Source organism: Abramis brama (genome assembly GCF_963993115.1).
Source record: "Abramis brama genome assembly, chromosome: 1".
NCBI lineage: Eukaryota > Metazoa > Chordata > Actinopteri > Cypriniformes > Leuciscidae > Abramis > Abramis brama.
This window is the reverse complement of record NC_139963.1, coordinates 23,417,828-23,445,608: the sequence shown is the minus strand read 5'-3', so window position 1 is coordinate 23,445,608 and position 27,781 is coordinate 23,417,828. Positions and strand designations below refer to the sequence as shown.

Here is a 27,781-nt window from a genome sequence, read left to right as displayed (position 1 = left end):
TTTGTCCAAAGTCAATGGTCACCAAAACTGTTTTGTTAGCAACATTTTTCAAAATACGTATTTTGTGCTACATATAAGAAAGTCAGTCATTAAGTCAGTCGGTTTTTAATCAATTGACTCCCTTTGTATATATCATACGAGTTCTGAATATAAACTCTGCGTACTTGAAGATGCAACCGCTTCACACAGTCGGTGTGCCATTTAAAGATAAATATAATGTGCTCTGATGGGACTGCATGCTGAGAAAACTCAACGACACAATGGATCTACCAATACAACAAAATGAAGTCAAGCTGCGAGTGTATTCACACCCTGTGAAAAAGACAACTAAAAGCCTTGATAAGAAGAGTGTTTTTCATCTAACATCTTAACTCTTTCTTTCCATCTTTCGCCTCCTCCATCTTTCCTTCCCCTCCATTCTCAGGAGTATCCGGTGTCTGAGAAATATCATCCACTGGAACCTGATTACGGCATTTATCCTGCGAAATGCCACCTGGTTTGTGGTGCAGCTCACCATGAATCCAGAGGTGCATGAGAGCAATGTGGTGAGTAAACACATACGAAGACAAATATTCTCTCCTTCTCCTATTACCGTTCCTTTCAAAATTCACAAACAGTGCACACATAATCTGTTATTCTTTCTCACAATATGTGCACACCCGCTCTTTTGTTCAATCCATTGTTCGTTCTCACTATTTCCCTCTCTTCAACCCACTGCCATTCCCTCATTCTGTTGGCACACATGCAGAGAAACACAAGTTTGTTGATTGCATTCAAAAACTGTCCCTGACACCTGGGTCTCCGTTTCTGCACTCATTACAGGCGTGGAAATCTAACTGGCACTAGATGTGTATCTGTGGGTGTTTTGGGAGGAATGCAAACAGCTCATCGTCCACTATGCTTCCCTGAGAATTAATTACCCTCTACATTTCTGTGCTTCCTTAATCAACTCATCTGAGTCAAGCAATTAATTCATCTACCACCACGTCTATTTCAGTCCCAAAGGGCTCTTACATCTTACATTCAAATTCAACCATATACTCTAAGATGCACATGGCTTTTCGGATGGTATCAGAGTTTGATTCCACCATGTTTGTCCTTGATACTTATCTTTTGCTGTTGCCAAAGCATAATTTGCCTGTATTTTATGCAAGGGCCGACTTAATTGCCTCTTCATGCTAAGATTTTGCACAGCAGCACATTAATTCTACCTCTGAACTCCCCTAGAGAAAAACTTGCAAGGTGTTTTCAGACGGAAGTGGTTATTATTACACATTCCTCTAGGTCTGTATATAGATAGCAGTGGCCTGATTCTCCTAGTTTACATTCAAGTAAAGCTCCTTTGGGATGTGATAAGAAATTATTTGAAGACAAATGCTTACTATTGACCTGTCTAGATGAAATAAAATTAGCCTTCTTGGACAAAATGGAGAGCTGTCTGTTTAACTGTGAATAAAATTGTGTAAATGCACGATGTCATTGATGCAATTGTGTTGAATCGTTTCAATTACGGTTCAAGCAAGTGATCCCAGTTGCCTTGTGGTTTATACAAAGAACATCTTGACTCATCCGATCCGCTTCGCTTAATGAGGTTGAGCTTTGCATTGTCTTTTTTGCTGTATGTACAAGATGCATTCGTTTAGGAAAGGCTCACAAGTCAGAGCCAACAGCTTTTCATTGATTTTTATAGCGCAAAATGACACATGTATTGTGAAAAGTGTCACTTTGTGGAGAATTTACACAATGCCAGTTAATGAAAGACATTGTTCCGTAAATAACTGCAAAATTAGCAATAAAGATCCTACAGAAGCTTGTAATCTCTACGAGGTCCTAAATTCCTGTCACACCAGGGGGGCCTATTATGAAAGAGGGTTGTAAAATTCTAAATAAGTACTTCTGAGAGCTGGAAGGCTTTATGACTAAGAGAGCTTTTCATTTTTCCCACTATTTCACATGTTGAAATAAAATCGTTACCAGAATACATGTAATGGTCTATGGACTATTAGTTTGCTGATTAATGCCTGGAATAAATGAGTCTACAATAGTTTCTCAAGCCCCTATAAGGCTGATATAAGTGTTAGACTGACATTTTGCATTCTCCTACAGACTGTGAGAAAAGTAACCCCTTTTAACGAGAAGCCTTAGGTCTGAAAGTTTATAATCTTTCAGTGACACTTGAATTCCCACTTCAGTCATAATTCACAGCTGTGATCTTCAATCTTGAGTCGAGAGTGACAGATTTTTTATCTTCTCGTGAGACAACATGACAGAGCTCAGTTATGAAATATGACCAAAACAAAAGAGCGGAGGCTAGGATTAAACAGGATTAAACAGGGCCCTGACACACACAGAAGCCAGTATGACTCTGGCAAATATCAGGAGCGTCACAGCTTTTTCATCCAGCTGCAGTACTGTCATACTGTACTGTCCATTAAACATCTGTCATTCACATGTTTTTGATTTTTTTTTTTTCTCTGTCAGTTGGTTTATTAATCAGCTTTGTTTATATGTGTATACAAAAGGTATATACCCTATATTGCACAAGAACATTGGGTCTCATTTCCTAAAAATAGCGTGGATTATTTTGCATTTGTATGCACATGAGAACTCACGAAAAATCTCCACCTAATTCACAACACGTTCGTATGCACATGAATTTGTTCTTAACATCGTTCTATTGTTAGGGAATTTGGAGTATTCTAAATGAGCGCCCACGTGCACAAGGTTATTAATTTGCATAAAACACGCCCAAACCATCTTCTTATAAGAGCTTTCCGCACACGCTTTCCTTACAGCCTTTCGTCACACTCGTCAAACTTGACGCTGTTTGCAGACGCGCTCTCGCCCGATCCTCGAGCAATACCAAGTGTGCCATTCTCACCAGTTCTCACAATAAACACCTTTTATACAGACCCAGATTACAGACCTCTCATTAGCCAGCTGTACATATGCGTATATCAGATTTTCTTACTCTTTAACTCTATGATGGAATGTATTTAAGATGAAATTAAATTGTATTATTTCATAACTGTATTATATAATTTTATATATGGATTACATAATTATGGAAAATTAATGCAACATACTTTAATATAATTATAGTCGTGTTAAGGATGAAATATAACTTTTATAACACGATTATAAGGTCGTACAGAGTAAGTGCTTTTGGTGTACGTGTGGTTTCAGTTGTTGCTATATTTTTTCATAAATTTAGTGGTAAAGTAAACAGCCTTTAATGATCTGGGTTAAATCATTAAATCCAGTTAAAAGTAGATCTACGCGTTTCGGCAACACAGTCTTCACTGTAATCCCGAATAAATTGGCAAAACTCAAATAATTTGAGGTAATCAGTGACAGTTACAATTGCAGATTTTTATTTTGTACTCATATTTATTTATTGATCTTAACTTGAAATATTTGAGTAAGCTAATTCATACACAACTTAAAATTATCAGTACTCTCATACATATTTAAGATACTTCAATAAATGCTATATTGCTAATTGGTAACACAATGCTTTGATAGTATGGCACTTGCTGAATGAGTACAGCGATTTAAAACATTTAACATACACTGTTCTCAAACCAAGATCATGCTCCACTCAACACCATGATGGTAAGCCAATAATTTGAGTTGGCTCTACTCAAACCAATTAATTATTTTGAGTGTTAGGGTTTACAGTGTTCTTCGGGACACATATCAATTGCTCAAACAAGTATTCTTAAACTAGTGGGGATTATTGGATCATCAAGGACAGCTGCTGGTTGATATGTGGGTGTGGCTAAGACAAGTCCATACAATACTTGGAACAGTTATACATTTCCATCCAGCCTAACTTTGTAAAAGAAAAAATCCTAAACACTCAAAATAATCATCAAAGATGAGAATCTTGGGCCAAAGTATACGTCTAAGAATTTTTACCAATATAAAAAAATACATACTTGGGGTGCAGGGTTTACTTCTTATATATATATATATATATATATATGTGTATGTATGTATGTATGTATAATAACTGTTGTTATTATTACTTAAGTATTTACTGATAAACTATTCATAGGAACTATTTCATTCATACACCTATAATATTTACAAAAAACAACACTTTAAAGATTATATATGAAACCTTATGATTTGTGCAGCAGTTAACGTTCTGTAGTGTTCTCTACTACGTTTGATCTGTCAAACCCATAAATATTTTGATATTCAAATAGGACCATCTGAGAGGTATTGTACTTCTGATAGTCCTGTCATGAGAAGCGATAACCCACGGGCTTTTATCATACTTTCATCTAAATCTGTTCCACCCCCTTCCCCCCCCCACACACACACCACACCCATCTTTAATGTCCCTTCTTTTGGAGTAGAAAGGTTTTATCCCCTGCTTGGTGTTTGAACTCAGCTTCAATCATAAAGAGTAGACATTCCACACACACGTAATTACGCACAAGCTTTCATTTCCTCAAGCTATAAAAATAAAAGCATTTTAAAACAGATAATGCTTACAAGAAGTGGTATGGTGATCTCATAGGGTACAATTTAGGACAGTTTCTCATCTAACTTGATTTCTCTCATCGCTCTCAGATCTGGTGCAGGCTGGTCACAGCAGCGTATAATTATTTCCATGTGACCAACTTCTTCTGGATGTTTGGAGAGGGCTGCTATCTGCACACAGCCATAGTACTGACATACTCCACAGACAAACTGAGGAAATGGATGTTCATCTGTATAGGCTGGTGTAAGTATCCCATGATGCACAACTCTGGAAATGATCCAGTTTTGGATCATGCACCTGTTTCATAGAATTACCCTGAACATGTCCGTTTGCTTTAAAGTTAACGTGACACACAATACACAACCCATATTACGTACATAATCTAAAGTATTTATGTGTCACATAGCATAATAGGGTTGGATTTAAGACATCAGTGAAAGAGGAAAGTAATTTTGATTAAAGATTGAAAAATTCTGTCATCATTTACTCACTCTTGTGTTGTTCCAAACCCCTAAGACTTAGGAACACAAATGAAGATATTTGTTATAAAATCTGAGCCAGTTCTGTACTCTCCATTGACAGCTACGCAACTACCACTTTGATGCTTAAAATTGTTCATAAAGAGATTGTAAAACTAATCTATATGATTTTAGCGGTTTAGTTCAAATTGTCTGAAGAGACATGATCGCTTCATGTGCTGAACAGATTTAATTTGGGTTTTTATTCACATTTAAACATTGATCAGTGAACATACTGTAAACAGAAGCTCAACCATACCTGCTTGACACGTGAGAATAAACCTCTTGTGGAAGCTCAACCAAGCTGCATAACACAAGAATGAACCTGGTTCTCACACGTCAAGTGAACATGCTTGAGCTTTCGTTTTTCATAACTGATGTGTGTGTTGATGAATGTTTATATGTGAATAAAAGCCTACATTAAATCTGTTCATCATATAAAGCGATCGTGTCTCTTCAGAAAATGTGGACTAATCCACTCAATTCATATGGATTAGTTTTACAAATCTCTTTATTTTTTATTTTTTTGAAGCGTCAAATTGGTAGTTGAAGCTGTCAATGAAGGGACAGAAATATCTTCATTTGTGTTCCGAAGATAAACGAAAGTAGAGTAAATTATATATTTTTTAAAAAGAGTAATTAATGACAGAATTAAAATTTTTGGGTGAACTAACCCTTTAAAGGCAACAGAAAATCAGAACTGACCTGTTTTTGCTTTCTTAGTTCATGTAATGCACAATCCTGATCTTGCTGTGTTTGTCACCTTAAAGTACATCATTGGTTAAATTACTTTTGATTAATAATTTGAAAAAGAGACATGTCTACAGTAGTTGATAATTACACTAATGAGGACTGCAATTTGATCAGGTTCTCTTCTGAACCATGGGCGAGTTATTATGCGAATAAACAAGCCTTGGATTTTCCTCATTAAAAATGCATTGCAAATGAGTCATTGCCGAGGATTTATCACACAGTCCCTTAATAGTATCAATTATACTGTTTGTACAATGTCTTTGATTTTCAAAGTAAGTGAGTGGAAATTTGCTCTGCTTTTTTCCAAAGGTATTCCATTCCCCATTATCGTCGCATGGGCCATTGGCAAGCTGTACTATGACAATGAAAAGTGAGTTTGCTGACGCTTTCTGTCATTTTCTTCCTTTTTTATCTCTGTATAATATCTGCATTTTACTCTACTCACACAAACTCACTCACCTCATTTACAATAAAAGCAATTAAAGGTTAGATTAACCCCAATTATCTCCATCATCTATCCTCGTCTTGCTCGTTAAACAATCGATACATGGTAAAGCCAGAGAAGTGTTCTGTAAATGATGCTAATTAACGCCTGCTACTCACGGAATTGATGAGTGACACTAATGTAAACATCCCAGTTCAATAGTTCAATAGTCGTCAAGACTTGATATATACAGTTAAAAGATCTTCTAAATAAAAAGACACTTTATAATAAATCTAACAACTGACTAACAAAAGAAAATGTATTTTATTAGACACTTTTAAAGAATGGATTAGGGTGGATATTCTACTAAAGCCCACATTAACTTCTTTAGTCCCAAGATGGGACACTACAAAGACATTTTTTTTTTTTATTCATATTAAATTGGGGTAGAGGGGTATATAATGTCCATTGTCCAGGCTTTATATTTGGGGTTAAATGCATGAAATATGGCATTATTGTAATATATGAAAATATTTTCTCCATTTTTGCAGATTTACTGTCTTCTGCACGTGAAATACTAATAGTTTTACCATGTATAATATGAATTAAATAATAGTTACATTAATTAGATTTATTGTGTCATTATGTCACAAGTAAGTAGGGAGTGTGTAATAATGGATGGATGGATGGATGGATGGATGGTTTGGGTAGATGGATGTTTTGGATGGATGATTGGATGGAAGGATGATGGGTGGATGCATGGATGGATGGATAAAAAGTGAACTTTTTATTTTCTTTAGACTGAAAAGAAGAAACATTGCCAAATTTAAACTTAATATGTGCATTTTTGTTAAACAGAGCCTATGGCAGGGGTGGGCAAACTACGGCCCGCGGGCCACATACGGCCTGTTAGGCTGTTTAATCCGGCCCGTCGAGTATTTAAAAAATTGTCTTAAGATCGCATTAATTTTGCCTTTTTCTTGCAATACTTTGCGTTTATATATATATTGCGTTGCATAGGCTATATTTGACAATCGGAATATCAGATATTTCATGCCATAGCTAACAAATGTAAAAAAGGAAAAATGACATAAAAGCAGATCATCATTCATTCAGCGCTGTTGTGGCTGCGGTGTGTCACGTAACAAGCAATGACGCGTCACCATAGAAACCAAACAGACAGCGACTTAAGCGCATAGACTTGTTGCACGTTAATGTTTTTTCCTTTTTTGGAAACTCACAGAAAAATGTTTGGTAACCGCTTGCACACCTGTTTAGTTTTTCCTTTGATTTGTCTGCTATTTAGTTTCTTTGCTCCTCTGGATTTGTATCCTGACTGATTCCATTTACCGACCTTTATCGCCCGGCTCCCCTGTGTGCCATGTACAGAACCCGGTTTTGTTCATTAAATGGTCTGATCTGCCTTTGCTTTTTATGTTTTATTTTATTATTCTTAAAATAAATTTGTATATTCGTTTATTTCGTTTTTTTCCACAAATGTATGACTTTTGGAAGTGCAAATTGATTGCCATATGCAGTTTTAATAAAGTTGAATTAACGTAACCTTCTGTCATTTTTACTCTTCTAAGTGTACACTTGCAGGTGTTTTGTTTCTAATTTACTGTTAGGCCCATTAAATAATAATAAGGATAAACAATATTTAAAAAGTATAGGCTATAATTATCTAACATCTGACTAATTAAAAATTAACCTCAAAACATAACATGCTAAATGGGGGATATCTAGCAAAAAAAATGTATTGTCAGAATGTCATTACTCAGTTGTTGAATGAATTTCGCCCAGACGATGCCACAACGTAAATGTGTTTGTGCAGCCCGATCTCATTAAAGTGCGAATACCACGAATTGTATTTGTAGTGCTTATGATACGCAGTTTTCGCGTGCATATGATACGCACTTTATGGCGTGTAGCCTAATAGGTATGCATTCCGCACCCCTAATCCTAACCAAGGGGTTTACAGTGCGTAGCATATGCACACAAAAAACATTTTTGGCGTATAAATGGCACGAGAAGTAAAATTCGTGGTATAGATACGCACTTTCATGAGATCGTGTTTCATAATCTGCTACTGGGCCGGCCCTCTGTCAAATTTTAAAACCCAGTGTGGCCCTTGAGCCAAAAAGTTTGCCCACCCCTGGCCTATGGGGTGCTACCAAACTAAACAAATTAATTTTCGCATAATTAAAAAGTCTCTCTTAACAGTCCTTAACACCTCTTTAATTTACCTTCTCACTTACATCTGCTGAACACTGTGGAGCAGCGCTTCTCCACTGGTGCATTGTGAGCCAAAAATGGGTCACAGCTTTGCACAGAAAGGAAAAAACAATGCTAAATGCCAATTACAAAATGCAGCTAACCATACAAGTGTACACAGATTATGTTGTTAATATCAATGGCTGTACATCTACTCCGGGTGTTCAGTTTTGAAAATGTATTCATCCCTTGGTAGAGGCTTGCCAGATTAGTCTAGCCCTTAACCAACTGCCTAAACCAAATTCATCTCAATGTCATTTTCTTTGACCTTTGGGACAAACCCAAACCTGATGTAGATGACCCCAGCAAAGTATTTTTTAAACATGCGCATTTAAAAAAATCTAGATGAATTTGTGCATCTCTTTGGTTGAGCTCCACAAATGACAGCATTTTGCCATTCAGACGTATCCCAAAAGCCAGATGTTTCTCCCTTCCTGTAAAACTGACACACTCAGCCGAGACAGTCTTATGCCGTGTACCCAACTGAAACTGTAAGATTAACAAATCTGGTGCATATCTGCCCTAGGGACACACTTTCCTTCTCTTCCTTGCTTTTTTTCTTTCTTTTCTTTTTATGGAAAAGATTCTTTTTAGATATTTTCCAGTGGATCGTCTTTAATCACTTTACTGAACTTGTTTTACTAGGCTTGTTTAATCATTGTACTATAATAATAAACATTTATCTCCAAATCCATTTTTATTGTTACACAGTTACGCTGTCTGAAGGAACGGGGTCAAAATATTATACTTTGTAATAATTTTTAGGTGCTTCATCATTAGGTAAGGGATCTTACTCTTTCTGTGCAGGTGCTGGTTTGGGAAGCGGGCCGGCATTTACACTGATTATATTTACCAGGGTCCCATGATACTGGTCCTGCTGGTGAGTAAGCACAGTCTTGATTCATGTCCACTTACACAAACGTTTCATGAGATTTGGTGTGTACAAGTAATTTAGCATTTTTTATTTGTGCTTCCTCTTTCGCATGAGTCTTATTATGTCTTCCATGATTTATGTGTGTAATTTCATATGGATGATAATTCATATGTGCCATTATAGTGTGTAAAATCGAGTGCCTTTTCTCTCTATCTTTCTCTCCATCTCTAGATTAATTTCATTTTTCTCTTCAACATTGTGAGGATCCTGATGACTAAACTGAGGGCCTCCACTACCTCAGAGACCATTCAGTACAGGTGAGATAGATTATTCAGCACAGACAGATCCCAAAAGAAAGGTTTTGCTCAGAGGTTGCTCATTGTAGGGCTAGGAGACATGCAGACACATAAAATGCCCCTGCCACATAGGTTTTAATTTATTAAACATTTTGGCTAATTAAACTAGGCTGTTACCTACCAAATGAGTTTAGTAATACTCTTAGCAATATACACTACCATTCAAAAGTTGGAGGTCTGTAAGATTTCTTTTTTTAAGTTTTTGAAAAAGCTGCACTTAGCATTTATTTGATCAAAAATAGAGTAAAACAGTAATATTGTTAATTATTATTATGATTTAAAAACTGTTTTCTTTTGGAATATGTTTAAAGATGTAATTTATTCCTGTGATGGCAAAGCTGAATTTTCAGCCTCATTACTCCAGTCTTCAGTGTCACATGATCATTCTAATAAGCACTGATGCTCAGGAAAAATGTCTTATCATCAGTGTTGAAAAAGGTTGTGCTGCTTAATATTTTTGTGGAAACCATGATAATTTACTTCAGGATCCTTTGATGAATAGAAAGTTCAAAAGAACAGCATTACTATAGATGGCTGATGAGTAAAAGATGACACCAAACATGGTACTGTATTTTACGAAGTTTAAAGCCAAAATTCTGGATAATTTCCCTCAAAATGAGTGTAGAAAATGTTACTTTACCTCAGACACTTATCCTAAACTCCTTATGTGAAATAGCAATGAATACAAAAGGATAGGATAGTAGACAACTGCTGACATACAATAAGAATTTAGAGCTAGAATATTAATCTGGAAAGCATAACTCTATTGTGTAAGCAAATGTTGCAGTGTTGGGCTGCTCGGAGGCTCGGGCTAACAGAGCAGTTTTAATAGGTACACACTGTTTACACTATATGGGTAAATCATAGAAATGGCTTACATCTAGTTGCCTCTGCATATTAAAATGTGATATTTTAACATCCAAAACATTGCACGCTGTGATTTGGCTTTCCTGTTGGGTAGATGGAGGAGGATGAGCAGACTGAGATGCTGAATTTAATCATGTTTTGTGTCTGTTCTGAGTTCTGGAACTTTATAATAAGCTGTTAGTTGCTGTGCCAAACTGTTGTGTAAAAAAGAGAGGAAGGGTTTGATGGATGATTGATGTGTTGAGGATCTCTCTCTCTCTCTCTCTCTCTCTCTCTCTCTCTCTCTCTCTCTCTCTCTCTCTCTCTCTCTCTCTCTCTCTGTGATACTCATATTCCCTTCAGCTATGACTAATGTCCTTTACAGTCACAGTCAGTCGCCCATAGCAAATGCAATACATACTGATTAAACCAGATTCATCTCAATGTCATAGCGTTGAACTCTTTGTATATCAGCAACTGTGACGTTACTCTGTGTATCATCATTCAGACACCACCTGGCTAAAAATATTATATTAATTATATTTTATGTAGAATGTATTGCTAAATTTATGTTAAATCTAATAATATTTGTCAATTAAATGGAAAACGTTAAGTCTTAAGAACTAGTTTGACCAACTATAGTAGCAGTTAGACGAGAGGTAATCTGTCTTACTTACAAATCAGACCAATCTTCTTTTTTATGTAACTGACTTTACAAAGTAAGGACCAGTCTTGAAGAAAAAATTAGATGACATAGGGCCAGATTTACTAAACAGGGCAAATTAGTGTGATAGCGCAATCCCATAAAATGCAGATGGGAGTGGAAAGAAGCACTCTGGAAAGGGTTAACTGATCAAAACTGTACTGTGAAACTTTTCACAAATCAGAATAGTGAAGTGGAGGAATCAGAAAAGGGTTAACTGACAAAAATTTTACTGTGAAAGATATCACCAATCAGAATAGTGAAGTTAAAGACTCAAGGAATGGTTAACTGACCAAAAATGTATTGTGAAACATTTCACAAATAGTCTATTTGAGCCTAATATGACCGACTAGCTGACTTGATGACCATTTTTTAAATTATAAGCTGATTTATCTAATGGCTTGGAGCGTTATTCATTGGAACAGCCTGTTTTTTCTGTGAACAGAAAAAGAGTATTGAGAAACACTGAAAAAGTTTTCAGAAATCAGGCTCAATCTAAAACAAGTGATTTTGTCTTAATGCAGGTCTGCGTGTTTATTGGAAATACACGTTAAACATGAAGATTGCCTATTTTTCACTTTCCTGACTAGTGGACTTACCAAGGGGTTTACAAACAAGTACTTTGCTGTGATAAAAAAAGAAAAAAAGAATCACAAATCAAGCAGGTCAAGATGACACTGGTTTCAGTCTTCTAAGTGTATGCATTATAAAATTAAGATGGAGATGGAAATTAAGAGGATTCACAAATCATGAATAACGACATGCAATATTATTTGTACATCTATGACAGCACACAACGGATTTATAGCCAAAATAAATCTGAATATCAAACCGCATTTACTGCGGTCAAAAAAAAGCAATGCTTCCATCTCGTTGCTGAGAAATATAATGTAGCATATAGTTTCAGTAATGAAGCTATAAAGTCGCAGGCAGCGTTGACAACAGGTTTCTCTACTCCTAAATGTTTCTGTGTGTGTGCTGCACGGTCTCTGATCTCTGTGAAAGCGAATGACGTCATAGCTTTATGGATGGAGGCAGGGCCGTAGCTAGAGGATTCAGGGCCCCCTGAAAAAATATTGATGTGGGCCCCCACCACCCTCCACCAATATCGTATACTGTACAATAGATGAGCATGGAGGCCCACATATAACAGAAGAAACTTTATTTTAAAAGTTAAATTTATATAAAAATTACAACTAATAAAAAGAAATTGTTAAATAATAATAAAACCAATTTTTTAAAAAGTAACAGCAAAATAATGTTTTTTTCCCCATCAGTCTGTTATAATTCATAAATCAGAAAGTAAACATTTATAAATTGACAAGCCCTAACCCTAACCCTAACTCTAACCCTAAATTTAAAAAATAAAGTCATTTATTGTCTTATTTTTTAATAAAGATAATATTATTAAATAAAGCTAAAATGTATTCATTCAAGTGCAGTGTGTACTCATGTTTTATTGATGTAATACATACATCAAATACAACATCTGTTTAAGTTATTGTAACCTGTTACAATGTGTCTCTTTTGCATTGTCCCTGATAAATAAACAAATAAATAAAATAAATCATCAGCCGGCAGGTTAGGTGCATAATGCAATGCGTCGTGACTCGTGTCAATTTTTGAACTCTATTTACAATAGTGTAAAAAGACAGGAATTTTGACCATGTAATCATTCGGTCGATTGTGGAGCGCACCGATAATGATGAGTGACAGGACCCGGCAGGCTGTAGACGGTAGTTTTCTTATTCCCAGCGAAATAACAATACAACCTGTCTTTAAGAACGTCTTGATCGACTGAGATACAACAACTCTCCTGACCTCCCTCTCATTCTTTTCAAGGCGTTTCTGGCGCCCTGATTTATGTTTTCTTTTCCCCGACATTTTGACAGTCAATCTCCTGCTCTTCCACCAAGTTCATCGTTAACTTCAGGCACTGCCGCCTCAACTCTGATTGGTTCTGTTCACGAGCTGGGGTGGGACTTACAATTGTATTGGGTTCATCTGATGTTTGTCACTGACTGAATAATTAATAAATACTTTAGATCGGACTAAACCATTAATAGGGAGGTAAGAGAATATTTAAAAAAAAATATTTTACCAAATTGCATGTTTTTGTGGTTTTCATTTAAATCTCAGGCATACAACTAATATAAATATTAGAATTATTCATACAACAGGGGCCTATATAGTATAACTGTAGATTTTGTGGGGCCCCCTGGGCAGCGGGGGCCCCTATAATTGTCACCACCTTTCACCCCACTAGCGACGGCCCTGGATGCAGGCTCCAATGCGCCCAGACCCATATGCACATGCATGCCCTGCATACCCAGACGCTAATCCACTGCTACCGACATTGTAACAATACAAAGCAGGTTGAAAATCTGAGAAGTTACACTGTAAATGTAAATGCTGGCATTAAGATTAGATTACACTAAACTTATTTCCTCTAAAGCCTGTCTTAACATATCTTTAAAACATTAAAGATGTGTATATTTTTTAGCACAACGTTCTGGAAACCTGTTTGTATGTTTTATTATTTTATTAAAACTATTAGGGCAGAAATTACAGCAGTTTTTAATATTGCAATATCTGAGACATGACTTTTATTTATAAGTCTGGTTTCCATATTCACATCTCTTCTTCTCTGAATCTCACAGGAAAGCAGTAAAAGCCACACTGGTTCTTCTGCCCCTGCTGGGTATCACATACATGCTGTTCTTCGTCAACCCTGGCGAGGATGAGATCTCACAGATTGTCTTCATATACTTCAACTCTTTCCTTGAGTCCTTTCAGGTAAACAAGCACAGTTTTGACCCATATTAATTGTGATAAAACAGATCTGAATCTGATCTTTACAACTCAGAGGTGGAAATTCTGAGAATGAATTGTACCCACTAAGAGTTATTAAGAGTAAATATAAATAAGAGTTATTTATTTGCACATGCTGTCTTTTACAAAAAAAAAAGAAAAGTGCTGCTGAGTTAATGAATAAGTCTGAATAAGTCACTAATGAGCCTAATTTGCACTGAATATAATGACAATGACAGAATCTAAATATACGTCTCAGTGCTATTTAAGTACATTTAGCTCGTGGTTAAAATGGATTGCAGATGCTTAATGAATAAGATGCAGGTTTTGTGCTGAAACATCACATGCTGAAGTGGTGCAGCTCTTGCTACTAATCATTAAATGCATTTGTTTTTGCAAAAAACAATCAGGTCAAACCAGTTGCACAGCTAAATGTTTTATAATGTTTCGTTTTCTCTCGCCCACGTGTTCGGAAATCGTCATTCTATTTCCTCGTGCTGCATTTCTCACATCAGTCGACAGTTGTTTATGTCACCCGAAGCACACAAGGTCAACTCTATCCCGTTTTGCACCATTTGCATCCTGGTGTGACCCGGGGGTCTCTCATGAATGTTGAAGCCATGTTTTCCACAGATTCATCTGGCCCCACATCTGTCCAAATCCTCATGGGAATGATAATTCATCTGTGCAGAAAATTGTATGTTAGGGTGCTCTCGTTAGACAAACATGCTGAACGGTTTATTAATCTGAAACATGCTGAAACGGATCTTATGCTGAAAACTATCTCATTAATAAAATAACTATTTTGAAAATTAAGATTTGGGGAGGTCCTTTTTAGGTATTTTCTTGGAGGCAACACTTTGACAATGGAAAGAAATTCATCAAAAACAGATTTTAATATTATTACATTTTATAAAAAGCTCAAAGCTTACTTAATGTTAAAAACAGCAAATGTTGATAAAATACTAAAAAGGCAGATCATTTAATAATGGATAAATAAATTAAAAAACACCAAGTTCTGGCATGAAACTCTAGATGGCGCTGGCTGATAGGTCCTTGACTCAATTTGGTAGCTATCGCATCATCATCTACATAGCGCAGCTGATTGGTTGCTGTTACTGACAACCAAGGGGGTAATCTTACAGCCGAAACTGAAGCTTCCCCGGGCGCCGCCATTGATTATCAGACCATCACCTGTTGTTTGCATTCCATTGACTCCCATTCATTTTGGCGTCACTTTGACAGTGAATAACTTTACATCTGAGGCGTTTAAAGACTCCATTTGTCCATTATTTATTTCTAAAGAAACACGAAAATGTAAAAATGGCTCCATTACCCTGTATCTTACGTTATGGCGCCGTAGAAGCAGTTTTTGTAAAAATAGGCTAATGATTGCGTTATAATCATGCGACTCTCTGTCACACGGTAGAGAAATTACCGTATGGACAGGAGGAGAAGCTCGCGGGCAATCGGGGGGACATGGAGGCAAAATGACAAAATAATTAATCAGAATACTTAGCAAAAGTGTCTCCTGCTCCTAGCTCATGGACAGCTCCTACTCACGCTCTCCGTCTCTGCAAGTTTCGGAAGGGGATGATTCAGATTTCTCTTGGCACAGCTACTAGAAGACAGACGGGTTGGTCACGTCACATCTACGTCATCAAGCTCAGTTTGAGTCTGCGCAGTGCGCTCAGCCATCAGGAAGTGAGAGCTTCTAATTGACTTCACTTTTCTCCGTTGAATCCAATGGGGTCACTGTGTCCATTTCTTTTACTGTCTATGCTGACAACTACTAAATATTTTATAACTAGGCTACCTGAATTAATCACGGATTACAGTAAGAATGTCTGTTAATAAAGCATTTGTTAACACACTGAGTAACTATTACTATATGTCTAAATAATAAGATGTTAACTATTTTTAACTGAGCCTTTAAATCTCCTTTGTAAGCGCTTTACGAGGCATAAATAATCCTCACATTTAATGAGCTCGCAAAAATAATTAACATCTTATTATTTAGACATATAGTAATAGTTACTCAGTAGTTACAAAATATAGTAGATGTCTGTATAAATGTACATTTAAGTAGTTTAATCATTTACTTACACTTTCTAAAAGATCTTATGAACCACTGACAACTCCTAAATAACTGGTTTGTAAATAATGTAATACTTAATTTAGAAATTATAAATTGATAATTAATAAAGTATGAATTGTATTTTCATACTTTATTAATTATCAATTTATAATACACGCTATATATACACACGCTAAAAGCAATAAAACAAACAGACATGTAAGAACAAACCTAGGCCTGCATGTTTTAAACAATAGGCCTGTTATTTTAGAAACGTGCGCTTAAGTGATGTTTTCTGGCGGATTTCTTTCAGAGTCATTGGTTTAATTCACTTTTATACTCATGATATAGCAATGGACAAGAAAAACATAATCTCCCCTTCATGTACCGTCGCTATTCAGGGAATACAAGCTGTACCTCGGGGGAAAATACATTAAATGCGATTTAAATCGCTTTAATAAATGCGTTTGCTAAATGAAACAATGTAAATGTTTAATTGAACATTTCTATTGTCATTTTTGCATAGGCCTTATTGACAAAATTGAAGTTTGGAAATGAAAGAAAAAGTTCATGTTTTTTCTCAGATTTATTTTAATCAGACATCATATTGCATAGGCCTATTTCATTTTTATTTTAAGTCGGCTACATGTGCCTTTAAAAACTTTTAGGCATTTATTTAGCCTAATTTGTTTATTTTCAATCTCAATAAAACATTTTTTTTAATTATTAATTTGACTGTTTAGTTATAGATATAGATATATATCTAAGTCTATAGATATGCTTATAAATCAAGAATAAAGCATTTATAGCTGTATTTTTAAACTACTAATGTCTATTAATGTAGTGTCAGTGCTTTATAAATGATTAATTAACTATTTACAAATGCTTAACTAATGATTCATTGCATGCGGTTATTAAAATGTTACCCATAATATAACAAATGCAATATTGTCCATAGTGTCTCTATCCTTATCCATTCCACTGTCACACAATATTAGGCAACGAACAAATTTAACAGTTCCTTATAACATGCAAATAATGAATTTAACTGTAAATGTTTTAAAATAAAGGAAACTAATTAACTCATTTGAATTTTTTTTTAATGGGTGGAAAAAAAGGTTACTGGGCGCATTATTGTTATACAATTTCCATTGTCCTCCACAACATGTGCCATGCCAGAAAATAACCACCAGGATATAATGTGACCATATTGACAATGAAACTCTTTATTGGTTCATTCAAAGACTTTTATTAGGAATCATCCCATGGAGGGTTAATATCATCCATCTCAGATAAGTCTATGCATTTTTCATCATTTGATGAATGAGATTCAGAAGGGAGAGGTTGACAATTGGTTCTCTTTTTTACAAAATCATATGCATATGAATTTTGGCTTTTTGTTGTTTTTGATGAGCTGTGTATTACACAAGTGTTTTGGAGTGTTTATGTAATTTTCACATATTTTCATTTTCCCTCTTGAAGTTTATGTTGAGAGGATTTTTTATTTATTTATTTTTTTTAATCATATTTTACAAACTCAACTTTAGAATTGATTCATTTAAGATTGACAGCTAATAATTTAGGAAAGGTTGAAATTGTTCTTATTTGTTCCATTTCACATTGAATATCCTATTTAACTTGAGACAATATGTGAGATAAAATGGGTTGTGAATGGTGAACGAGTTGTATGTGAAATTTGAGTGTTACTTGAAAAAAAAAAAGTATCTTATAAAGTGTAAATGTCTCTCGTTCTCTTTACAGGGCTTCTTTGTGTCAGTGTTCTACTGCTTTTTGAACAGTGAGGTAAGAAAGCTCTTTTCCCGATCTTCTGTTTACGTCCTTTTTTGCACAAATGTGCCCTCTGCTTTTGACTCGTAGTTCTACAACAGCGATGGGTCTCTTTGAAGTGCTACGAAAACAGTCTAGGTAATTCGGGTAATTCAGATTTCCTCAACCATGGCAGCCCGATGAGACCTGGCCAAAAAAAGAATCACATCAAGATCCGTTAACCAAAAGCCATGCTTCTGGCAGTCAATAACTATAAAAACCTACTCCACTCATAAAATATTCATTCCTGTGAAGTCTAAATTTGGCTTGTATTACATGCCCTTTGAAAAAAAACTTCCAGCCAAAATATTACTCTTTAGCGCTGTGCCCGGATTTCAAACGTAAGCACATCTTAGGCATCATGTTGTCCCTCTAAGTGAACACGCTTAAAGGTGCTGTAAAGGGATCCAGGATCGGATCCGTCTGGGCTCTTTTGTTTGTCATTTTAAGTTCAAGGGAAGCAGAAAAGTGTGGGGCTTGATCTGAGGTCACCCTGAATCACAGATAGATATCAGAATACACGAGCAAAGTAGAGCGTACAATGTTGCTTAAAGTCAAAGTGATAACATTGATCTGTTCCCGGTACATACAGTATGAAAGGTACACCGCGATGTCTGATGCATGACGTTATGAACCTTGAGAAGGTGCCTTTGGCTCCAATGTGTCTACGCAAACATGTTCAGAACTAAAAGGCCTGTGGTACTGAATTACAGCTACAATAATAAATACTTGCCACAAGTTTTTTGATAGCCAAAAATGATCTGGCTTGGAACTGCAATAAAGCACTTTCTTTCGTTTGTTCACTTTCTCCCAATGTGTTGCATTGCAGTTTATTAATGTTAAAACTATTTAAAAGGATAGTTTTTTGTTGTTCATTGCAGATTTTTAACAAAATGTCCGAAATATATTTTGCATGGAATAAAAAATGGATGTTTATTCACATGTTAAGACTCTAGGATCAGAACATAAGGTATACAAATTACACATGAGAATTAGTGAAGTTTGAGTATAGCTTTAATGGCTTTGACTGGTTCGGTAACACTTTAGAATACTGTTAATTAATAACTACACAGGAACAAATTAGTATTGCATTATTAACACTCTAGTAACTTACAAAAACTCTGATTAACGAATTAGCAAGTAATAGTGCTTAGTCGAATGTGGTAGTTAATTTCTTTCATTTTTTTCTATTTTTTCATAACTCTTAGAAAACTACTAAGAACTACTACAGGTTAATAATGAATGTGAATAATGCATAATGATTAATTAATTCTGAAGTGAAGATCATGGGAACCCACTCTAGTAATAACTCAAGTATTTACCAAATCCTTCAGAAGCAATTACTAATTTTGGATCAGTATTCTAAAGTGAAAAGCATGATAACTCTAAAAATCTTTGTAAACTTTTGAGTTTTTTGTAAGGTTTTGGATATTAATGTATTTTGTTACTACATCCTTCTTGTACATGTACTTGGGAAAGCAGAGTTTGTTTATCGTTCTGAAAGGAAAAAAAAGAATGTCAGGGATTATTTTCAGCAAATGCTCTGAAAGCTGTATTTGAAACCTTGCTTTAAGTGTCAGCAGTCACTGACCCAAGGGGTTTTATGTTTTTACAGAAAAACATAAAAAGAGAGAGTCAAGCTCTTAGACCAAAGTAAGAAGTTTCTTTTCTAGATGGATTTTTGATCGCGATTGAGTTTGACCTCCTCGATCTTCTGAACCCCTCACTTGACACCCACCACAGAAGTTAATTACATACAGCACCAGAGCTTTACTGTTCACTTCTGATCAACTGTGGAGACTGACCTTTGACCCTCACAGGCATGGGCAACTGTTCATGCTGTGCCACGGGCTGTCAGCAACTATTTCATGCCCATTCAAACTGCGGCCCCTCAGATTTTTGAGCTAAGTATGCGCCTTGAATGCAGAATAAATATTTTATCTTTGATAATTCAGTTCACTAGTGATCTCAGACTTTTGTGCTCCACTAAATTATATATAAATACAGTACACACACACACACACATACACAAGTCTACTCAATATAAAATCCTTCAGCTCCTGAGCATGAATAACAGTGACTTGAATTATAAACATGTTTGGAAGTTTTCCATGTTTTTCTGCTTCAGCGGCTTGTGAAGTGTTTACTGGTTTAAATTCCAGTGCAGGCAGCATTGTTGACACATGCTTTGGTGACTACGAATCAAAACCTCAATCTGGTCAGAGAGCAACCGGCGTGGAAGCTGTGCACTATCCATTGCGCATTGGAGCGCCCACAGATATTTGACCACCGACCGTTTCGAAGACAGGCCCCCTAAGAAGTACATTAAATGAGGTGGAGACAGAGAGGAGGTTTAAATGTTTACTCTGACATCCATCTCATTGATTTGTGGAGAGAGAGACCTTTTACAGTACTCAGACCCGTCTTTCTGAAAGCCAACACATTGATTCAGTAAAACGCACCCCCTCTGAATTACTGTCTAAAGTGGTCTGATTTTTCTCACACGCTTGGTTCGACCACCGGCTTCTGGTTACCTCCCCTATATTTGGCATTTTAGTTGTCAAAGGACTATAAAAATTTCAACCTTTTCTGACAGCACAGCTTAAAGGCCCACTGAAGTGCCTTGAATAATGCAGCTTTGTATGATGCGTTTATATAATTTCCACTGAAACAGGAAGCTAAGGCGGGACATTTTGAATGGCTCCTCCGCCTTTTCAAATAGCTAATAGCGTTTAGTTTACCTCACTGACAGCGAGTCGTACTTGACAGCATCATGGAAACGAATCTAAACGCTGATACGTTGGATTTAATAGTAACATTAGAGGTGTGAATAAATTCTAGCCATTTAATTCTGAAAACGGAATAAAACTTGAGCGTTAGAGCAACCGAACACACATCTCCAACCCATATTGTTCCGTGACGTGACAACAGTAGTGATGTCCGGTTCGTGAACCTTTGTCTTTTTCTGTGAACCGGTCGAACCAGTTCAACAAATCGAACTGAATCGTTCAAAACAGAGTCAGTGCTGATCCAGTTTTCTAAAGTTACTCACTTTCGGACGTGCATGACAGTCACTCCGACTCGAAATAAACAATATCCTCCGGGATATGTTTATGTTACTCCAGTAACTCCGACAGTTAACTGATGGAACTGATGAGCACGAGCAGCTGACACTGAGCATTCGTTTACTACCGAACGTACAGTCAGGTACAGCCACGGTCGCTTTGGCCTGGTGGTATTTATAGCATAGGGAGCAGGACGCTTCCGATTCTAGAGAGCAGTTGATTGGACAGAAGATGTGATTAAAAGCTGAAGTCCGCAGTGACGTCATAAAAATCCGTGATCCATTTTAGCGGAAGTGAGAGACTGTAGTTTTGAATGATTATATCTCCTAAACGCATATTTTGTCATTGTTTTGGAACACACCAGCTTAAGGCTAATATATTCATCCTAAGAGCTAAAAAACTTAAATTTTGATTCCAGGGGCCTTTAAGGAAATGTCATAGGTTTGGTTGCTAGGGAGAGGGTCCCCTGGTTGCTATGATACTACGCTGAGTATGCAAACGTTGCAGGGTTTCATTGATGGCATATATCACACTGGTGTGATTTAAATGTTAATTATTTGATGATCCTAACCTTTGACAAGTCCTGATCCAAATCCAGATCTGGGGCCATATTCACAAGATATATTATGGCTAAAAGAAGCTCTTAACTTGCCGATTTAGGAGAAAATCTTAAAATTAATGGGTGTGTCAATTCCAATTTTTAGGACTAAAGATTTAAATCAGAAGATATAAGAGACAGTAGATCCTGATCCAGCAGATCACTTGAGCCATTGACTTACGCCTGGTTCACACCGGACGCCGAAGCGACGCGGAACGGAAAATCACGCGCAGTCCGGCGCCTGCCTGTTCACACCAGACGCGTATTCTCCGCGGCGGTCGACAAGCGCTTCTGCTCCGTTGTTGTTTATTCAGTGCTATTTTTTACATCATGGGTAAGTAAATAACCTCATAAAATGAATACACCGTGTTTCTGTAACCAAGAAGTTTGTACACTTCTTTTATTAATCCGTTGTCGAGACACACACGCAGCCAGAGAGAGAATATGGTAGACAGTAGTAGTGTAGATATACCGTTGAAATATACATCCTCGCTTCAAATTTATTAAATCTATTTTGTTGTGTTTTTTCTTTGTTTGTTTTCATCTTTCTAGTCTGTTTAGATACACAAATATGATCGCATTTGTCACTCGCGGTATTTTAATTTTTGAAAATTGCTTATATTTTGACAATTGACCGGATTGTCTCGTGTTTCTTGGTGTGACTTCCTGCCGGAATTGACGCGGATCACTCGCGGCTCGCGCAAAAAATAGACCAGACGCCGAAACTGGCGCTTCACGGCGCGGGCTGGCCGCGGCGCTCCGCGTCTGGTGTGAACGACACCATAGGTTAACATGGGCGCCGAAAGGAAGCGGCCTCCGTTCCGCGCCGCTTACGCGTCGCTTCGGCGTCCGGTGTGAACCAGGCCTTAGCCATACCTTTCTCGAACTCCTCAGCCAGCTTGACCTGCGATCCCCACAACTTCAGGGGCCCAAGCTGTGGGGCTCAAACACTTGTCCTATATCCCTTGAGAATAGGACCAAGTGTGTACAGAGCATAGTCATTGTGAATTTCTCACAATGGGTGCATTCAGAACCATCGAGAAATTAATGCACATGCTCCTCACCCAAACACAAAACCTGGGACATGGAGGCACACACTTCCTGAAACACTTGCTTGAGTGTTAATAGATGATGATCGCCTTTAACGTGCTAATACAAGCAAACGGCTCCAGAAGACAAAGCTGATGACATAGATTGCAGACACCCTCTTATACTCACGGGCACTCCGGCAATGACGTCATGGACTGTCGTCGGCCAATAAAATTGTCATGTTTACACACGTGCTTCAGACACCGGTCAAGCTGGTGATGTTCCCTATAGTGTCAATCGAAGTATGCAAAGTGTTGAGTTCCATTTCAGAACTGCCATTGTATATTTGAATGTATATTTATTTATTGGATTATATCGTTTCACTCATAATGTGATGATAATAATAATAATACTTTATAATTATTATTTATAATTATTTTTAAATGTTATAAATATTATAATAAATATATTTATTATACTACCTTCTTTCTCACTCACCCACTTGGTCCATATTTTTCTCTATATTAGCTGTAAATTAAACCTCTTTCCTCTGACGTATATGCTCCTCACACACAAACACACACACACACAGTCGCTCACACATGCACCCACACAGATACACAGGTTAACATGTTCATTTCCTCTTTCCCTGCCCACGTAAGCACATATACACCTGTTCTCGCTCTTTCTCACTCACACGTGGGAAAGTCAGAATACACTGTAAGTCATTATTAGCCTTGTTAATATTACTCTTCACAATGAAGATGAGTTATACAGTGGTGTGGTATTCAAAAAGAAAAACTTCTTCCATCATGCGCATAACAATCCCACACATTGCATTTCAATATAACTCTTCTTCATTTTGAAGAGTAAAATATATATTTTAAAAACTTCCCACATTTTTATGTTTTTTCATTAAATCTTTTTGAACAAAGATAAAAGTTAAAATTGTTAAATTGGGAATATTTTGAATTAGAAATTTGTATTTAAATATAAGAACACTGACCTGTCTATTAAAAAAAAAAAAAAAAAAAAAAAAACTGTCACTTCTCTCTCCTGTTATTTTAAAGCATAGTAGGATATCTGACAAGGTTAATGCAATGCAAATTCTAGCGCTGTTATGACGAACAGTAGCATGACAGGTGACAGGTTTGACAGAACATACATGCTGCTCTTTGTTGCCATGTTTGACAAATGAATGACAGAACTATACATTCGTCACGGGTGACTATAGAGCGCACAGAGATGAAGAATGCAAGGAAATAGTCTTTTAAATCCAATAATCCACAGGATACAGGGCAGAAACATAGGGTAACACATCCACTACACAAAGACAAAACCGGAACAAAGAACTGAATGAAACGGAGTATATATGCACATAGTAAATTAGGTAATTAACGTACGACAGGTGAACGGAATGATTAATCAAACACACTAGGAAACTGGGTCAAATTAGAGGGCACACAGGCAAACAGGAACAGTACTAAAACACATTAATAAATTGTAATTAATGTAATTAATAAATTAGGCTGAATGACTTTAAAGTCACTTAATTTTTTTGTTTACATCAAATATTCATAACTTGTCTGACATTTTCATGTAATTTGTCATTTTCACGTAATTTGACTTGATATTCAGAGCTTTCTTTAAAAAAAAACTGCAACACTAACCCTAACTGTGCCTCCTGTATGTATATATTATGGTTTTACTAGTTGTGTTTAGTGTTAATTTATGTTTTATGAGATTATGAGATTGTGTTATGGAGACCAAATGTCCCCACAAGGATAGCAATACAAGTCAATTTTGACCTTTTTTTTTTTTTTTCTCCAATGAGGAAAACAGCTTTTACATCATACTAATTAAAGTGTTTTGAAAATCTAAAATTGCAGAAAGTTTTCTATGATGGCTAGGATTAGGGGTAGGGTTTGTGTAAGGGGATAGAATATACAGTTTGTACAGTGTAAAAACCATTATGTCTATGGGTAGTCAGAGTCCCCATAAAACATGGAAACTAGTGGGTGGGTGTGTGTGTGTGTGTGTGACAGATCAATACTGCTGTTTTATGTGAATTGTGTCATTTGATAAGTATGTAATTTAAATGTTATTCCCCTCATATATGGCGTGAGCTACATTTTGTTACTAACTTGCAGTGAAACGTTTTTATCTATAGTTGAGCTACATTCAATTATTAATATTATTAGTAAAGTGTCTTTTTTTGTGTGTGTCCGTAGGTTCGCTCAGCCGTTCGTAAACGGTGGCATCGCTGGCAGGATAAGCACTCCATTCGGGCGCGGGTAGCGCGGGCCATGTCTATTCCCACCTCTCCAACGCGAGTCAGTTTCCACAGCATCAAACAGTCGTCGGCCGTCTGACCTTAACAGAAGCGAAGCGTCCATCCCCGTTTCTTCTGCTTCCGCTCTTTCTGTCCTCAGCTAATCATCCATGTCCTCTGCAAAACCCAGGGATAACAGCTATGGGCCAAACAGGGTATGATCCTCAGCTGAAACACTGATGAAGGGTGGAAATATACACAAACAATGAGGTCCACCTGCCAAACACAGAGAAGAAGAATCTGTTTCAGAAACAGATTAGAGCATCGGTGGTCTCAGACAATGATAGGAGACTGTGGAAGGATCCTGATATACACACAAAAAGTTTGATAAAGACAGACAGAGTGTATTTATTCAATAGCTAAAGTTATATGTCACATTATCTCCTCCTGATCTGCTTTCCTATCTTCTCTGATTGGAGACCTCAGTTTATTCCTAACTTGTTTCCAGAACTGTCAGAGTAGGATAATATTGAATATGCACTGCATGGCCAAAAGTAGTGTGATTGTGAGCCAGAACTGTGTTTGAATGGGAGTAAATCCCTTCATCCATATTCTAACATCTATTGGAAAACCTTCCAGAAGAGTGGAAGCTGTGAGGGGGAATAAACTTTTTAATGCCAAAAGTTTTGAAATTAAGGCAAGGAAGCACATACCCACTCTTATATAAAAAAGGTTAAATGCGGTTATAAATAGATTAGATTAAATTAATAGATTAAAGAAACATTTATGCCAAAATGACTCTATATAAGGAGAAATGTCTTAAACTATTCCATAATACTTTCATGTTTAATAAAGTATGTTTACAAGCTGCTTAATTCCTATAAATTTATTACAATGAAAACAGAATTAATTCAAACTAAATCCATAAAATGATCCCATGATGGGAACCCTAAAATGGTCTATATATCAAGCACCTGACAGAACCCTTATAGAACATTTTAAGAGTGTGAGTTTGGTTTTCAGGTGTCCACAAACTTTTGGTCATATAGTGTATTAGTTTTAGGTTTTGGGAGTATATTGGAATTGGAAAACAAACTGAATATCTTTGACAGATCTTCAGTTTGAACTTTCATTATTGTTATTGAATCTTTTGACTCGATACTTTGGAGATAAATGTATAGAGTTTTCTCCGAGTTGTTAAGTTTGTGACCCTTATGCTTTTTCTCTTCACTCGCTGCTCTACACGTTACTGCAGCTAGTAATAGTTTCCTCTGATTCTCATACATTTCTGTGAGCTAAATCATTCAACATGGATGCTTTTGCTATGAAATTATGAGTACATCTATGGCTGCATACATCACGCAGTGCAAGTGCGAAAACTGTAAACAATTTTAACAAAGACGAAAGGTACGTGTTAATGCTCTCTAATCCAGTTTGCATCCAGGGACTCAATGATATATCTAAACCCCAGGGAGAAAGAGGAAGTAAGCTCACAGGAAAGAGAACAACATCATGAAAGACTCTGACGCGTGCTTAAGTAGAAGACGGCACGCTCCGATGCTAAACACTTAACACAATCTTTTAAATAAGGGGTTTATCTCAGAACAAAGAAATGATTTTGATTTTATCCTGCATTTGGAACCTCAGCCAAGCAGGCAATTGAATGTATTTCAATTAATCACTCCAGCTCTCATTTCCATGCATAGTTTCATATAAATTCCTAGTTACCATGCAGGCTTACGAGATGATCATAGTACTAAACACTTGGGAAATCGGATTCTGGAGACTCTTTAAAAAAAAAGATTAATTCTAATCACACATGACTGGAAGTTGTTATTGTTATTGCACAAGGTTATAGGCATAACTGAACATTTTACTCACCCTCATGTTGTTCCAAACCTGTTTGACCTGTATGACACAAAATGAGAAATTGTGAAGAATGTACCTGTACACTACTGTTCAAGTTGGGGTTTTTTACCGAAAATTAGAAATCTAATTTTATTCAGTAAGAATGCATTAAATTGATCAATAATAATAGTAAAAGACAGACCAAAAATGGTCAGTTCACCAAAGGATTTCATGATTCAAAAGGATTTGACTGTTTTGACGATCTGTTTACAAGGGGTTTGTGCTTTTCAAGATGGAAGGTCGAATGGGTTCAGAGCAACATGAGCGTGACTAAATGATGACAGCTTTCATTTTTGGGTAAACTGTTCCTTTAAAAATGTCAGTTATTTATTTCAAACGAAGTGCATTTCAACATTTACATTGCTATTGGTGGACCATATTTGTTTTTCTAGCTTCTCTGGATAGCTTTTTTTGTGTGGAAGGAAATCTCTAAATTTAACAAATAGATGAGTAGTGTGCTTTTGTGTTGATCTAGGACCAGCTTCTCCCAACAGTTCAAATCCCAACAGAATCAGTCAAAAGAATCACCTCAGCAAAATCTGCTTTGTTATCATTAGAGAGTCAAGGGAAATCTGCATGCCTCGCATAGGGTCATTTAACGTTTATCCATGTGTTAAAACCCTCGCTAAGCTGAGCCGCCAATGACCGAGTCCTGTGACCGCTCACTGCTGACTCAGCACAGTAAAGCAGATTTAGCTTTTGTGTCACATACATCCAATCAATCACATCTGATAGGGAGAGCAAGGTTGTTAAAAAAAACTGACTCAGGACCTCCATCTATGCCTCTGTGCTCTTCTGACCTTCCTGAAGTACTTGTACAGAATCATTTGCAAAGGCTTCAGCAGATTCCACATTTGTTGTGTACATGTCCATTAGACATCTAGTTGTGTGTATTCCTGTCAAACCGAGGACCAAGCTCATGTCACTGCTAGAAAACAAAAACACAAGGTT

At 36.6% G+C, this 27,781-nt stretch overlaps 1 protein-coding gene across 1 annotated transcript in view; it reads left to right on the top strand.

Moving 5' to 3' along the window:
• crhr1 (corticotropin releasing hormone receptor 1) overlaps window positions 1-26,714 on the top strand; it is a 125,996-nt gene extending 99,282 nt beyond the window's left edge. Inside the window, exons 7-14 of the mRNA XM_084089492.1 lie at window positions 425-545; window positions 4,585-4,738; window positions 6,076-6,136; window positions 9,272-9,344; window positions 9,570-9,655; window positions 13,904-14,039; window positions 17,893-17,934; window positions 24,882-26,714. Of these exons, the coding sequence (XP_083945618.1) occupies window positions 425-545; window positions 4,585-4,738; window positions 6,076-6,136; window positions 9,272-9,344; window positions 9,570-9,655; window positions 13,904-14,039; window positions 17,893-17,934; window positions 24,882-25,022 (814 nt within the window). The 3' untranslated portion in view covers window positions 25,023-26,714. The remainder of the gene's footprint in view (window positions 1-424; window positions 546-4,584; window positions 4,739-6,075; window positions 6,137-9,271; window positions 9,345-9,569; window positions 9,656-13,903; window positions 14,040-17,892; window positions 17,935-24,881) is intronic.
• The last annotated feature ends 1,067 nt before the right edge of the window (window positions 26,715-27,781 follow it).